The 12,997-nt window shown below is 39.6% G+C and overlaps 1 protein-coding gene across 5 annotated transcripts; it reads right to left on the minus strand.

Annotated features, from left to right (window-relative positions):
- Nucleotides 1-1,869: 1,869 nt before the first annotated feature.
- LOC142159930 (uncharacterized) lies at nt 1,870-10,822 on the minus strand. Of its 5 annotated transcripts, none has more exons than XM_075214817.1 (5): nt 10,693-10,822; nt 9,002-9,077; nt 8,636-8,762; nt 8,151-8,542; nt 1,870-3,300 (listed from the first exon to the last, which is right to left on the minus strand). In XM_075214817.1, the coding sequence occupies exons 4-5, from the start codon at nt 8,233-8,235 to the stop codon at nt 2,069-2,071; spliced, it is 1,317 nt and encodes a 438-aa protein (XP_075070918.1). In that variant the 5' UTR covers nt 8,236-8,542; nt 8,636-8,762; nt 9,002-9,077; nt 10,693-10,822; the 3' UTR covers nt 1,870-2,068. The 5 variants fall into 5 exon arrangements, with proteins under 5 accessions (XP_075070918.1, XP_075070916.1, XP_075070919.1 ...); XM_075214815.1 differs by having other exon boundaries at nt 10,654-10,822; XM_075214818.1 differs by lacking the exon at nt 9,002-9,077.
- Nucleotides 10,823-12,997: the final 2,175 nt, after the last annotated feature.

Genomic DNA, 12,997 nt, shown 5'->3' on the forward strand with positions numbered 1-12,997 from the left:
ACCCGCTTAATGTAGAATGTACAACCCTTACTAAATAACATTCTACAGCTGGCGGGTAGGATAAAGAAGATTTCTACAAATTACTTACACCCAAGTTGATTATTTTATTTATGAGAGTGCAAATATGGCAGCAGACACTTTAACTCTCAATTACTGTCCTACAATATCACACTATTTTGGTTATTTTATTTTCTTGAGGGCAAATATAGATTTAATAGAAGATACCATTTACCATAATAGTGTAAGCAATCGTCGTGTACGTATGCTCCAATTTTGGCGAGGAGTAGATGTTACCTATCCCTTTCAGCCAAAGGTGCCTGCAAGCATATACCACCGGGAACAATTAGTGGATTATTTTATTTAGTATTATGGAATTGGTCCTGTTATTTCTTGCTTTTGTTTTTGGGTATCACATATGAGCTCCTGAATCGATCAAGACCTAAGAACACACTGCTTGCTACTTTGAGAAACAACATTGTTACATTGGGTACATTTATCAAGAGACTTCGCCACCTTTTAATGTTTTTGTATTTTTTTGTGTTCCCTGTTTTGTTTAACTTGAACTTTAGCTCCTTTATCTATATGTATAAGTATGAAGTACAGTTTATTAGGGGTTTTTGGATGGAACTCTAAGATTGAGCTGGCTGCAATTGTTTAAGGAGCATGTGGAATCTAAACTAGTTTTTAATTTAAAATATTCATTATTGTTCTGTGACAAAAGAAAAATGACTTTCAAAGAGCCTCTGCCATCATTTGGAATAGTCAAACATGCACACACCAGAATGCTACAGAAGTTTAGACTATAGATGCATTAGTGCCACCTTTATTAGGACAACAATACAGTTTGCGGTTACTTATTAATGCAAAATACAAAAATGTGAAAAGAGTCTTGTCCTCATTTTATGAAGAGCTCTCTTCCCCCATATGACAAAGGTGTTGGTAACAGAAGACGTCTGCTTTCCCCAAGGACGTGAAAAAATGTTGATCAGAGACCGCTATGTTTCAAACCTCTCAAAAGAGCATACTAGAGTAATACACTTTTTGTTTTTTTTTCCCACAGAGAACAATATTTAAAAATGTTTCCCTCTGAAAAGATGATTATTACATATTAAACAGGGTTGAAAAAGAGTTTAACCTTATTTAAGTTTATTAATTTGAAACCAAGTAAAAATATAGTGTCAAAGTCGAATAATTGGATGAAAGACTGTATAGTGATTAATATTGTTTTATCGTGCGATTGCGATCAGTACGCCACATGTCATGGCGCAATCGCACGATAAATAACGCACGCATACACTTACACATTTACTTATATATAGTTCATATTTATTAAGGTTCCAATCCACATTTATTTATTAGTAAAACATATTAGATTGTTTATTTATGCATAGATAATACTGTAGTAATGGTATTTATGGTTCAGGTGTTTTAAAAGGTAAAGAGTTTGGTCTTGTATTAATGCTTATTTCGCCAGCATTAACCCGGAGTGGACAGAGTAGCGATTGCATCTAGCGATCGCAAGATACAAGCAATATGAGTTTAATACTCAAAAGTAATTTTGTGTGAGTCAGTTTGAACTGGTCATTCAGAGTGAAAACATGTGGACAATGGTTGGGGGAGGCTGCCCTTCACCCCTTTGAAAGGATCAAATAAACTGATCTATAACCTGTAAGGAACTGGAATATCATTAACCCTGGACCAATGAAAACCTCACTAAGTGTTATCTGTATACTATATACAAGCATTCTGGCTTTTGTTCTAGCTCTCTTTGATATTGGCAACGTGAGCATGGCTGTTTTAACAGAACCTGGGTGAACACTATAGGGAAGACGTAATGTATTCAGTGTTTTAATACTTTACTGTAACATCGTTAATGTGTAATAATGGTTTGCTGTAAAATCCTGCTATATTTTGCAATTAAGTATTTTTGTGCGTTGGAACCACAACAATCGCATTGGACAATGTTTTATTGGTAAGCGATAAAATGACTTTAATAATAGCATTCTTTGATAAATGAATCACATATTTATTGAAGTTATGTAATTCACAACAAAATCATACAAGTTTTCTACCGTGTGTGAATACTCTGATGTACAACAAGATTTGAGTTACTTTTAAAACATTTTCCGCATTCTGAACAAGAAGTTGGTTTACCTCTTTTGTGAATCATCTGATGTCTTATAAGATGTGAGCTATTGCCAAAACATTTACCACATTCACAACAAGAATATGGCTTCTCACCATTGTGAGTCCTCTGGTGCACAGCGAGATTTGAACTGCTGATAAAACATTTCCCACATTCTGGGCAGGAATATGGTTTCTCTTGTGTGTGAATTCTCTTATGTCTACTAAGATGTGCTATTTGGGTAAAACATTTCCCACATTTAGAACAAGGATATGGTTTCACTCCAGTGTGAATTATCAGATGTCTATTAAGATTTGAGGTATTTATAAAGCATTTGCCACACACAGTGCAAGAATATGGCCGCTCTCCTGTGTGAATTCTGTAATGTTTAGCAAGAGCTGAGTTATCTCTAAAACACTTCCCACAGTTGGGACATGATTTTTCTGATTGATGAGTTTTATGCTTCTTAATATAATTAAATGCATATTGACTCGGTGTATGATCAGTTGGTGTATAAATGTCAGTGTACGTGAGATTTCCTTCTTCACATGAGACTGATTTCTCCTTAATCTGAGTATATCCATATTCTGTATAATCTGTAGATGTATAAATGTCACTGTATGTGAGATTTCCTTCTTCACACGAGACAGATTCCTTCTTAATATGACTAGATGTATATTGTGTATGATCAACAGGGGTAAAAATGTCAGTGTCTGGGAGATTCCCTCCTTCAAAGGAAACTGATTTATTCTTAATAAAAGTAGATGTATATTGTGCATGATCTCTGAGTGTATAACTGTCAGTGTGTGTGAGATTTCCTTCTTCACAAGAGATGGATTCCTCCTTAATTTGGGTAGATGTATATTGTGTATGATCTACAGGAGTATAAATGTCAGCGTATGGGAGATTCCCTCCTTCGTAGGAAACTGATTTATTCTTAATAAGAGTAGATGTATAATTGTTGGGTGTATAAATGTTGGTATCGGTGAGGTTTCCTTCTTCACATGAAGTTGGTTCCTCAGTAACACTCTTTAGATAGTTCATGTTTTCTTCAACTGTTGATGAATATTTTGCAGTCTGAATATTTATTACAACACTGTGGTCCTCTGTCCTACAGCCTGGTGAAGAAATAGGGACGTGGGATCCTCCAGATAGTTTTGGATCTTCAGTGAAATCTGTTGGAGAGAAACACATTGTGATTAGATGATTTAAACACATGAATAATTAAGAGAAGAAAAGGATTCTGGGAGGAGTGACATTCCTTCACAGGACAGTTTGTAGAGTGTGGCTTCATGGGCTGACAATGTTCTTAGGGCAGAGCATGAATAGTCCATGTCAGAACAAGGAAAACTGGCAGTTCTCTGACTGTGACCATCTTCACAAGGGATATCTGCTCCACTTTTACAGTCATCTCCCTCCATCAGCCCAATAACACATGAACACATTTACATGTTACAATAGATTTTCAATATCTTTCCTTTAGATGGGCTGTAAAGATACCAGGACCTGGGATCCATATACAAACCTTTTCTAGGTATCACTAAGCCACTGACAATCAAGAGAGAATTAGGTCCTTAATTGCCCCTTTCTAGTATTGTGCTAAGTTTTAATTACCACTTCGATATATGCTTTAAAGCCACTTATGAGAGATCTATCACTCAAATGGCTACCATTTATTAACAATTTAGCATTATACAGAATGTAACAAAATACACATGAAGGGTGACAATACATAGGAGCAGCAGTCACGATAGATATAAGGCTTCTCATGCACATTGGGTATCCTTCACCCACTTCACTTTCTGCCCTGCCAGGCTTGGCAGTGGCTTGATCAATCATCAGCCCGCTTTCGCTGGGTACACGAAATACTACAGATATAAGATGATCAGAGGAGGCGATCCACAAATAAGTATCTTGCCGAGGGCCCCATAGGATCTTAATTTGGCTCTTGTCCACTGTCAAGGAATCACTCTTAGGAGCATAATGGGAGATCCACAAGGTATGACAGTTAAATTGCTTCTAACAACATCATCTCCTCAATCTGTCTGGGCAAAGAGACATGCCGAGGGAGTGATCTTTAAAAATTTTAGCTGTCTAATGTGCCCCAGGGAATTTGTAGGGGGATGGTTGAATAGGCTGCTGCTATGGAGCCTACACAAGTAGACATGACCATAAAATATTCTAACCCGCAAGATAAAAAAAAGGCCACAGTCCTCCAGGTGTACCACAATGAGATATTGGTCGAGCCACCTGGATGAGAAAACTACTGTGATCTTCAGGAAGGTTGGAAGCAGATCTTCAAGCTTTCCTACTGACAGATGGTAAAAGATCACCAGTGATACACACTTGTGATAGATCTGGTGAGAGAAGGGTGCCGGTCTGATCAAACATAAAGGTCAAGCTTGCTTGGTATCCCCTCTCCTGTTGCAATGTTCTTAAGTGTTGTCAGGTGGGTGCCCTTTGTACTGCTAGGGTTAGTACCACGTCCTTTAAAGGCGATACTGTCACTTGTGGTCACCAGCATACTGGCCGAAGACTTTGACGCATTTCCTCTACTACAGGTTGGCCATGTTGTGCCAGAAAAGGCGGTCAGTCCAGATGAAAATATCTCACAAGACGGTTAATTTGAGGCTTGGCCTCAGATTTCTGAGGACTGATCTGAAACTCCATTGGATTATTATTATTATTATTGTTAATTTATGCGGCGCCATAAAGGGTCTGCAGTGCCGTACATAGAGCATGGGACAACAGTACAGGTTAACAGTGCATGGCATACAGAACAAAGACAAAGTGCAATAAGGTGCAGGAGCACAAAAATTTCAAACTCAGCAGAGAGCAGCAGCACAGGCAAACAGTAAATACCAGTGCACAGAGAGTGGGGATGGAGGGAGGAGAGGAAAGAGTAGGAGACTGAACCTGTGGCCATAAGTGTAGATGCTACTAACAGGGTCAGGACAAGGATGGAGATGCGGAAGCGAGGGAGAACTAGAGATTGTATGATAAGAGTGGGTGCCCATTGCTCTACTCAGAAGATTCCCCGTTCACTGCAAGGTGCCTGCAATCACTGGAGGATTTGTGGGAGGCAATGAGCAGACCTTCAGATAAGTAGGTACCAATGGAATGATGGTTAGCTATCTAAAGACTGGTCTGCTATAGCCACACCACTATGAGAATCAGATCAGGAATAAAATAATAATTCACCCGAAAAACAGCAGGCTTGTGTTCTGACTACGGGTTATGGCTTCTGGACTGGCTGTGGTCCATGTCAACAGCATCTTGGATTGCATATGTCTCCCTATGTCTTGTTACTAGGTGAGGCTGCACAGAGCAGGGGGAGAGTGGACTTAATCCCTACTGACTGGTGGAAGAGCGGAATATTGTGCCTCACTAGCCAGGACAGTGTTACTTGGAGGTGACTTTAGCTCCTTTGGGAAAGTCTGTACAGTAGGTGGTAGGGGTACTGAGTGCTCTCAGATAGCACCTAAGGCTGCCTCCAGCAAGGCAGCCAATCTCAATGGTAAAAGGGCTGAACATTACTCTGGTATCCTCACATAGGTCATATCTAACAAATATGGTTATATTATTTTTCAGACCACTCAGAACAGCTTCTTCCATGTAGGCTATAGTTTAGTGTGGAACGTAGGCACCAGAACTAGCACTTGGTATGTCCACCAAATATACCTATATAATTTCATCAGGCTCTTATAAAATGATAAATTTCATCATATATATCACAGATTCTGAGCTATAAGAGGCAATTAATGTGTTACATAAAAAAAATCCTTTAAATGCTCTTTTGCTCTGTCTCAGTACATAAATACACTTAACAGTTTAAAAATAGTAGTTGATTACTATCAATTGCTGAAGATGGTGGATAATTTGATTGTTCTATTATAGTTATCAATTCACAATCTCTAGCTTAAAAGAGGCATATAGTAATCTGAAATAAAACAGTCCCCTTAAATTGTGTTTCACTTCTCTCAGTCTCTGAGGGATATAACTGATAACTTATTCAGTTTTACTATAACTATCGTTCTACAGCCACTATGATTAACTGGGGCAAATGGTATAATATTATGGTGCAAAACGTTTTGTAACAAGAAGTGGGTACTGGGCACTGTTAATAAATGTCAAGCCCGTCCGGGACCTACTCTTGTTGGAAGCTGGAGACCAAAGTGCTACAGTACACACGTGGGTAGTATATGCTTGTAATGTAAGATCTCCATGGGTGGAATTCAATTGGCCGCGTTAGTGCCGAAAGTAACGGGGCCTGCTCACTATAACTGATATTACCTATATTACAGTAATAGTGCGCATTATTACCATTAATACAATAATCTTTAACGCTGGTTTTTACTCGCAGCTCAGGGAACCTTGAGAAGAAATCAGGGTTAAAATTACCGTATTAATGGTAATATAATGTGCACTATTACTGTAATATCGGTAATAGTGCGCAGGCCCCGTTATATAATATAATTAACACTGTGTTGAGTGTGGCCAAATACAATTCCCTGTGACAGTAGAGAAGGAGGGGAGCCCCACAGTGACCCATGGGATGAGCGGTACACCTGAGCAGAACGGTTGCCTACCAGGTATACTTTATATTAACTATCAATCTAAGTAGGTCTTTACACCCACAGAACACAGTCAGTGTCCTCACTACCCTATACCTCATGTCTGTCTACCTTGTATGACCCAGAACACGGTCAGTGTCCTCGTTACCCTATACCTCATGTCTGTCTACCTTGTATGACCCAGAACACGGTCAGTGTCCTCGTTACCCTATACCTCATGTCTGTCTACCTTGTATGACCCAGAACACGGTCAGTGTCCTCGTTACCCTATACCTCATGTCTGTCTACCTTGTACGACCCTGCAGTCATGTCTTATGCTGAATCTTCTACTGTTTATTCACTTACATGCATAGAATTTGTAATTACTGCTATTGCTAGCTCATGACTACCTATGCATGTGTTTTTATGCTTAATTGAATTCATGTATCTAATATCATGTTTATTGCTTTTATGTATGTTGTATCTTCAAGATTGTCCAGCACTACGGAATCTTCAGCACCTTATAAATAAAATATGATGATGATGATGATGAAACTGCTCACAGCAGTAATGTTTTCTTTTTCTTATAGGCAGCCAACGGTCAAAAGTTTAGGAGGTATCTGTAGCACCCTTTACTAGTTCATGTCCCTTACTCTTCATGAATGGTCACATCCAGCAGGCTAATCCCTGTTATTAGTATGAGTGTCCTCAAGGTCACAAGGACAGCACTGGGTAGAGGTCATGGGAATCATTGTCCTCACCATTCCTTACTATGTACAACGATAACAGTACATAAATTGTGGATATACAGCCCAGCAACATCCTTACTGTCTCAGTGTATGACACTCTCCATCACACTCACACGGTACATAGGTAACAATGTTATCATTCACATAATGATGATGTGTGCAACAAGAGATGGGTACCCGACAGCTTCAAAGGTGAAGCCCATCTGTCCGACCATTAGTCTCATGGTTCACAAATGCCCATGTAGAAAATAAATAAATGTGTTCTATGAGACTTTCAATTTAGGCAAAAGGTTAAGTTGTTAAAGCCATTTATCAATTATTGTCTCAAGAACTCAGTGCCCGACCCAGAGGATCCCGTCACAGCTGGGTACCAATAAAAAGGCATCAGTCTTCATTTCCAGTGACCAATCCATCCCCCCTCCCGTCCCAGGTAAAGGCAACCTATGGGAACTCATTCCACAGTATATAGTGACAGCGACAGTACTGGTGGGAGATTATAGTTCCCACTAGACTGGTTCTCTAAAGAAACGCTAAGACAAAGCTGATCCAGGAAACACACAATTGGCCTTTAGGTTTGTGCATCAGAGTGGGCCGTGCAAAAGAAGGGAAGAAGAGTTCCTCATAGTCATTGGAGACACTTTTACCCGATGGACACAGAATATAGCCTGAAGCAATAGGTATCCTAACATACACAGACATGAGTGTAATTAGACCTCCTCTTACCCCGTGATGTGAGGGGCTGGTGATTCTCCATCATCACGTCCTTGTACAGATCCTTGTGTCCCTCTAAATACTCCCACTCCTCCATGGAGAAATAGACAGTGACATCCTGACACCTTATAGGAACCTGACACACACAATGATACAGTCATCACCCAGACACATCCCCTGGTGTTACTGTATAATGTCCCATTCCCAGCAGTCACCTCTCCAGTCAGCAGCTGAATGATCTTGTTGGTGAGTTCTAGAATCCTCTGGTCATTGTTTCTCTCATGTATCAGTGAGTGAGGTGGAGGCTCCGTGATGGGGCTCTGGGTCCTGCTCCATCCTCCTGACACATGGGAGCTGCTGGGTGTCACATGCTCACAGGATTTCTTTCTCACTACTGTGTAATCCTGTGTAATGAGATAAACTAATGAATATCACTACAAAGAGAGTGACATGACACGGACAATGCATGTTGCTGTGAGGTTCCCAGAACTTCTCACCTCTCCAGTCAGCAGGTAGATGATTTCCAGGGTGATATTTATTATCTGGTTAGGCATGTGACTCCTGCCCTTGTCCATCCCGAGACTGAGCTATGGTTATGGTGGAAGAGACAGATTTGGAGGTGACCTGTATAAAGAGAGGGAATCTTTATGATTAATAAGCAGCAGACTAAATAAAAAAGAAGGACAGGGAAATAAATGACTGAAGTATGTATGTCCACTAGAGAAATACTCCTGTCTTGCTCTATGGTAAAGTCTATCAATTCCTGTGCAGGAAGAATAGTTCCCAGGAATCCTGACTGCCCAGCACATACATTGTGGTGAAAAGTGACAGTGTCTGGTTAGTGTATAAATAATATATCTCACCTTCTAAAGTGGTGACCTGAACCACTGCAGCTGATATTCAATCTAGGCTCCTACTGAAATCTTGTGTAATATCTATCTATAGTAATTAGGAAGATAAGAATAACATATATAAAATAAGGTGGTTCTGACACATAGAGCTTGGTGAGGACATTTACTATATTTTAATGATTTGTTGCTAGAAATTATGTGTCCTGGAAATGTCCTTATTGTGGATATTGGATGCAATGATCAGTATCTATTTTTCTAAATAATATATTTAAAATACAAAAGAATGACTTGATAACCTCATTTAGTGGGAGTATAGCACACAGAGGTATAACTAGACCAGTGATGGCTAACCTGTGACACTCCAGGTGTTGTGAAACTACAAGCCCCAGCATGGTTTGCCAGTAGATTACTAGCTGATAGCTAGCAAAGAATGCTGGGACTTGTAGTTTCACAACACCTGGAGTGTCACAGGTTAGCCATCACTGAACTAGACAATAGCCAGTGTGACGTGCTTACATGCACCTGCTAATCTATTCTTAACAGGCTGCCAGAGGTACTAATACTGCATAAAGCAAACAGTATTAATTATTAAATGGTTGTTCATCCAATAAAATCTAATACAATAGATACAGCTAGCGTATATATAAGAGACTCACATCTAATCACTTGTATTGCACTGGCTGGTGTTTTAGCCTCCATAGGAATACTTTGGAAGGAAGATATAAGATAAGAATTGAGATTTAAGTGCAGCAAAATGCATGGGCTAGTTGCTCTGTTCAGTGTGGAGTGAGCGATTAGCGTCTGATTAACTTGTTACTGACTGTCTTGACATTTCTACAGCGACTTGTTCACATTTTCATGTCTTCTTCTTCCACATACTCTCCTCATTCCAGGTGTACCGCACCACCGGTAGCTGTACCACACCTCCGGTAGCTGTACCACACCACCGGTAGCTGTACCACACCACCGGTAGCTGTACCACACCTCCAATAGCTGTACCACACCACCGGTAGCTGTACCACACCACCGGTAGCTGTACCACACCACCGGTAGCTGTATTACACCACCGGTAGCTGTACCACACCTCCAATAGCTGTACCACACCACCGGTAGCTGAACCACACCTCCGGTAGCTGCACCGAAATGTCAATCAAACTGTTACTGCACTACATTATGTATCAATTGTTCTTCACACCTCTTAGATTATAAACTCATTTGGGCAGGTCCAGCTTTACCTTCTGTTTCATGTCATTGTATGTAACAAATGTGTATCATTATCCCCTCAATGTACAGTGCTGTGTAATATGTAGGTCCTTTTAAAAAGATAATAAAAAGGCTAATAATATATTTAAAGATATAGCTACAATTTCTGTTTTTATTACAAGAGTCCCCTTATCTTCAAAGAGCAACAAGGATGGACATAAGTCAATAAACTTAACTAACTAGGAGAAATAAGGTGTCTACTACTTTGTTACAGAAATTAAATGATCTCTACTAAAGATAGTGTGGATATAATGTGCAATGATATGTGTGGAATTATTTCTGCACCCACTCTTTGTAATGGATTAAATATTAATAGGGCAAACAAATAATATTCCTCCCATTATATAGCCTGCTGCATATATGTGAATTTAATGTGAACTGCATATGAAATCAACACTTACCTTAAAAACCTTTTTTCTGTCACCTAAGTACTCACACACCTTAATATGAAGTTATTTTCGTCAACAGAGTTCCTGGCTTTGCGGTTCACTAAGCTCAAAAAATCATCACTTATATCCGGGTTTAAAACAACGCTTGAGTTTCTGATTTGCGCTACAGCTCGCTTCCGGGTTGTGCGTTCCATATAGCTAGTGTCTGCGTTCCAACTGACTTCCGTATTGTGCGTTCCATATACCTACTGGGTCTGCGTTCCAAATGACTTCCGGATTGTGTGTTCCATATACCTACTGGGTCTGCGTTCCAAATGACTTGCGGATTGTGTGTTCCATATACCTACTGGGTCTGCGTTCCAAATGACTTCCGGATTGTGTGTTCCATATACCTACTGGGTCTGCGTTCCAAATGACTTGCGGATTGTGTGTTCCATATACCTACTGGGTCTGCGTTCCAAATGACTTCCGGATTGTGTGTTCCATATAGCTACTAGCTACTGGCTAGCTGTCTTTAGAATATGGGTGGTGTAATTCATTCCAGGATACAGTCTCTTTCTCAGCGCTCTGCTCCAAGCACATGGCGACTATAAGTGAATGCATTCACAGGAACCTGCAATTCTCATGTTGTCATGTGATAATATTTTCTGCTCAAATATTGGGGATTGCAATATGAGTCCTATTAAATAATGAAGAACCTATTCAGAGCCTGGTGTGTATCACTTTTGACAAGCCCAGCTGATCAGATGTTAGCACAGCAATGACAGTTGAGATCAGTGGCGCCAGCAGCTGAATATAAATTTTAGTGTTGCAGATCCTAAAACCGTCCTGTTTTTGGTGTGACTTTCATCCTCAATGTTACTGTAACGTTTACCAACAGTATCCACAAATATCCAATACTTTTTACCATATTTCCCTTTTATGCAATTTTGGAAACTACCTTAACGCATGTTGGTTGTTACCTTAATACTTTCTCACATATGGAAGAAAGCTCAATACATCCTACTACTTTTTTAAAATATATAAAGTATCACTGTTCTATGTATTGGTTCCTTTTCTCCTGCTTTATATTGTAATCTTTCCTTGACATATCATTATTATTGTACATTATTTAGGGAGAAATAGCAAAAATATACACTTCTCTAATTCTAAATATAATTACTCAGCTGGTGAAACCTTGTAGGGACTTTGTACATTTGTTGTATATTCTTTTGGGTGACAAAAGTGTCTAATCCTGTGACTATGAGATCTGTGCAAAAAATACATTGGGGCAAAAATGATTAAACAAAATCAGCGTCCCTAAAGCCTATGACACTTCATCTTAGGCACAAGAGACAGAAAGGGAGATCTCTTTTAGACGAATGCCATTTATTAGTCAGAAACTGGAATCTCTATGAGCTTATTTTGATGTTGCTGGTAACAGAATTTCTGTTAATATTGCACATATTACTACAGTGGATCACCAAACAAATGACACTGAGGACACAGTTCTGTCTTTACAAAACACAAGAGAATACCAGTCAAAAGCAATTCAACTGGTAAACAAACTTGAATCTCTTAAGAGGCCCACTTTCAATTCAATACATCAATACAAAACTAGTATTATCACTGAATATTCAAGAGGATCTGGCCTCAAATTGATAGGGCTCATTAGATAGGTTTAGAGAAGGTGGGAAAAAACTCTAAGGCCCAGACCTGTCATGGCAAAGTTTCTGGATAGCAGAACGAAAGAAGCAATAATAAGAGCATATAAGAGGCTGAAATGGTGGATGGTGATAGGACCTTGACTTTCCATGACATTTCAGTGTCAGTAACCCCAAAAAATAAAAGCACATTCAACTGTATGTAAATACCTGGTTGCTAAAAAAAAAAAGCACATCTTTATGGGCAGCACGGTGGCTAAGTGGTTAGCACTTCTGCCTTCAAGCACTGGGGTCATGAGTTAAATTCCCGACCATGGCCTTATCTGTGTGGAGTTTGTATGTTCTCCCAGTGTTTGCATGGGTTTCCTCCGGGTGCTCTGGTTTCCTCCCACACTCCAGAAATATACTAGTAGGTTAATTGGCTGCTATTAAATTGCCCTTAGTCTGTGTGTTTATGTTGGGAAATTTAGACTGTAAACTCCAATGGAACAGGGACTGATGTGAGTTCTCTGTACAACGCTGCGGAATCAGTGGCGCTATATAAATAAATGGTGATGATGATATCCCACAAAATTAAGAGTCACTCGATAATGGGCAAACATTTATTTTTCAACACCACTCAACACTGTTCCCACACCTCATCATTACTATCTTCACTAGCTTGCACCTCACCCAGATGTGTCTGGCCTGCTCCAGTTTTACAACCAAAGCTC

This window comes from Mixophyes fleayi, chromosome 6, assembly GCF_038048845.1.
Source record: "Mixophyes fleayi isolate aMixFle1 chromosome 6, aMixFle1.hap1, whole genome shotgun sequence".
NCBI lineage: Eukaryota > Metazoa > Chordata > Amphibia > Anura > Limnodynastidae > Mixophyes > Mixophyes fleayi.

Excerpts from the sequence above, each read along its gene's own strand:
- LOC142159930 (XM_075214818.1), bottom strand. The coding sequence starts at position 8,235 with ATGGAGGAGTGGGAGTATTTAGAGGGACACAAGGATCTGTACAAGGAC. Across the intron at positions 3,301-8,150 it reads CCAGCCCCTCACATCACGGG|ATTTCACTGAAGATCCAAAA; the intron begins GTAAGAGGAGGT and ends TCTCTCCAACAG.